The 3016-nt window shown below is 38.9% G+C and overlaps 1 protein-coding gene across 1 annotated transcript; it reads right to left on the reverse strand.

Annotated features, from left to right (window-relative positions):
* Positions 1–558: 558 nt before the first annotated feature.
* LOC105315659 (uncharacterized threonine-rich GPI-anchored glycoprotein PJ4664.02-like) lies at positions 559–2928 on the reverse strand. Its single transcript, XM_011410377.2, has 4 exons — positions 1252–2928; positions 1077–1180; positions 919–1012; positions 559–764 (listed from the first exon to the last, which is right to left on the reverse strand). Exons 1-4 carry the CDS (start codon positions 2879–2881, stop codon positions 697–699), a joined length of 1896 nt encoding a protein of 631 aa, XP_011408679.2. The 5' UTR covers positions 2882–2928; the 3' UTR covers positions 559–696.
* Between the last annotated feature and the right edge of the window lie 88 nt (positions 2929–3016).

The raw sequence follows: 3016 nt of genomic DNA on the forward strand, positions 1-3016 counted from the left end.
TGCTGATCCTAATGTACAAGATAAAGAAACTCAAATAACAGTAAGTGACACAGCTATGACCACAATTCCAGTAACTACAACTAATGACACAATTAATACTGAGACTCCCTCTCCTGCCTGTATGACTTCATATGACAGAGTCTTCAAGCACTCCAGCCTCTACTACACTATATGATAAACCCTCTACTACCACTGATCAAACAATTAGTTCATTGTCATCAGTAAAGGATCGTATTGTACAAGCCGTTAAACATCCTTTTAGTTCTTTTAAGAGTAAATCCAAAAAGAACCTTGATACTGAAAATGACGAACAAATGCAATCCATTTATCAAGAATTGAGGGTCAATAGTAGAGGATCTCAAAGACCAAGCATTAAGAAGAGATTGTTAAGAAGGCAACATAATGTAACTCTCTACAATACAAAACCTAACAAGTAGGTAGTTGTGAATTGTGATAGTTCAATTTAATGTTCTAGTGTATTTGTATTATTTATAGCTACTAAAAATTATTGCTACTCTTTAATGCCACTTCCAAGTATTTGTTTGTATTTGCAATGTACTATTAATTTCACCATTACTTTATTAAGCCAATGATTATGACTATAAGGAACACTCCTTAATGTGTAACAAGAGGAAAGATAAAGAGAGAGACAATGTCTGTGTGTTTGTATGTGTATACAGTCAGTATAATAATAATTTAAAGATCTGTTGGTGTAGAGTGAGCTGGACAAGTAACAATGAACTGACTCTGATTGAAATGACAACCTAACAAATAAAAGAAAAAAACATTTAATAAAGAATCAATAAATGTATGATACTATTTTGCCAATGCGAACTGCCTAACTAAATGCATTAATGAGGCTCATTATTGTGTATATCCAGTATTTATAATCATTGGATCACTGACAGTGATACTAACCTTCTTGTACAGCACAAGGATAATGATAAGGTCTCTTGCAAGAGTGAAGATGACATATAATTGTAGCACCAGATTTATTACACTTACAACAAACCTGAGAGAGAGAGAGAGTGAGAGTAAGATAAACCAACACTGTATACTAATAATGAGAGACTTACTAATGATTGTCCTTCTTCAATAGCTTCAGATAATCCTTTTAGCTCATCACCATCAAAATACACACCTGATGCCCACACTGCACACTTCCAATGGGTCCATACATCTATACACATAGAAACAAATAATTTATAATCAGATAATCATACATGCATGTATATGTGCATTACACTGTACCTTCTGTTCTGTTGTTAACATTGTTTAAAGGTCCATACAGATAACTGAGCTCACTAGCATTATTACCAAGATTACAGAGGGCACAGGACCAGTCTACTATATTAGGAGGCCTGACATCATCAGATACAACACCTCTTCTCTTCTTTGGCCTCCTCTCATCTGAAGACTGTGAGTCTCCATTAAAACTGTCACTGTTCCTCTTAGCCCTCCCTCCTCTCCCACTGGCTCCAGCAGTACCAGTATCTTTATTAACAGGACCACCTCCTGATACTTTACTGGTATTACCAAACTGACGGGACGACCCACGTCCTATAATATGAGAAGGACCACTAGCAGAACCATTGAGTGATGATCTTTTAAGAATACGTCCTCTTGATCTTGTCACTTGGTCTTTAGTAATTGATACTGATACAGGACAGGAGAGGGAAGGAGTGGGTGAGTTTTGATGTGAAGATAACTGAGAGTGAGGAATAGAGGAGGAGCTGGATAGGGAGCCAGAGGGAGAAGCTGGTAATGATAAAAGGACAGGGAAGGATGGTGATCTGGTTTGAGGAGATGAGGAGGAGCCCTGTTGCTGCACTAGTGGAGAAGAAGATGGACACAAAACTGAAGAGGAGGCAGAGTGTCTTTGAATACAAACTGATTTCACTTTAGATGATCTAGTTATTGGCAATGATAGTCGAGAGGGTTTAGCAGGAGGAGTATGAGACAATAAAGTGGAAAGAGACATAGGAGATTGAGTTCCAGTGCTGCCTTTGTCTACAAATGAGGGAATGTTTTTTAATTTTTCAACACAGAGCCTAGGAACTGAGGAGTAAAGTTTAGTGAGTGGCTTCTTCATCAATGGGAGTCTAATGAAGCACTGCTTACCATGGAACAGTCTAGGAGAAGGAGGAGCACTGACACTGGATGAAATACTGGCTGGAATATTGGGGGAAACACTGGTAGAGACACTGCTTTGAATATTGGGGGAAGCACTGGATGAAATACTGGTTGGAATATTGGGGGAAATACTGGTAGAGACACTGCTTTGAATATTGGGGGAAGCACTGGATGAAATATTGGTTGGAATATTGGGGGGAAAACTGGACAAAATACAGGTTGGAATGTTGGATGAAACACTGGTAGAGGCACTGGGTAAAGCAGAATTTATTGATGGACTAACACTGGTTAGAGCACTAGCTGCAGGACTGGTTGAATTAGAGTTAGCAATAAAGATAGGAGGACTGGTTGAAGAGATAGGAGCTGTATTAGAAGCATTGGTCAATGAATCAGAAGTGCTGGTGCTTGCATTGGTGGTCTCTTCCATTGAGCTTGTTAATCTTCTCTTTATCTTTGACCTGGTAACAATACCAGTGGAACTATGCTCTCTCTTTCTCTTCCTCTTCACTTTGTTATGTGAGAGCTGCTTAAGCTGCTCAACAGCATTCATTGACTTATTTGAAAAAGGTGAGGAATTAGAAATGGCAGACGGACTGGAGGGTGGGGTGGGACGGACACTAGCACGTATGAGGCAAATCATGGGAGACTTGGAGAATGCTTTCTTGTTGCTTGAGATTACTGGAGATGAGTTAATAGCAACAGAAGGAGAGAGAGATGAGGCTCCCGAAGGAGAACAATATCTGTCCATAGGTTGAGGAGAGGGTGAAGAATGGGACTGGGGATCTGGCGTACATGTAGCTCCTATTAAAATAAAATAATAATGGAATCACTTTTCTTTATAAAATTAATTTCTAAGAAATCAATTTTTGATCAGACTCAGCTC

The sequence above is a fragment of the Amphimedon queenslandica genome, unplaced genomic scaffold, assembly GCF_000090795.2.
Source record: "Amphimedon queenslandica unplaced genomic scaffold, v1.1 AMPQUscaffold_8981_Cont19080, whole genome shotgun sequence".
NCBI classification, from domain to species: domain Eukaryota; kingdom Metazoa; phylum Porifera; class Demospongiae; order Haplosclerida; family Niphatidae; genus Amphimedon; species Amphimedon queenslandica.

Excerpts from the sequence above, each read along its gene's own strand:
- LOC105315659 (XM_011410377.2), bottom strand. The coding sequence starts at position 2,881 with ATGGACAGATATTGTTCTCCTTCGGGAGCCTCATCTCTCTCTCCTTCT. Across the intron at positions 1,013-1,076 it reads TTGAAGAAGGACAATCATTA|GTTTGTTGTAAGTGTAATAA; the intron begins GTAAGTCTCTCA and ends TCTCTCTCTCAG. Across the intron at positions 765-918 it reads TCCTTGTGCTGTACAAGAAG|GTTGTCATTTCAATCAGAGT; the intron begins GTTAGTATCACT and ends TTTATTTGTTAG.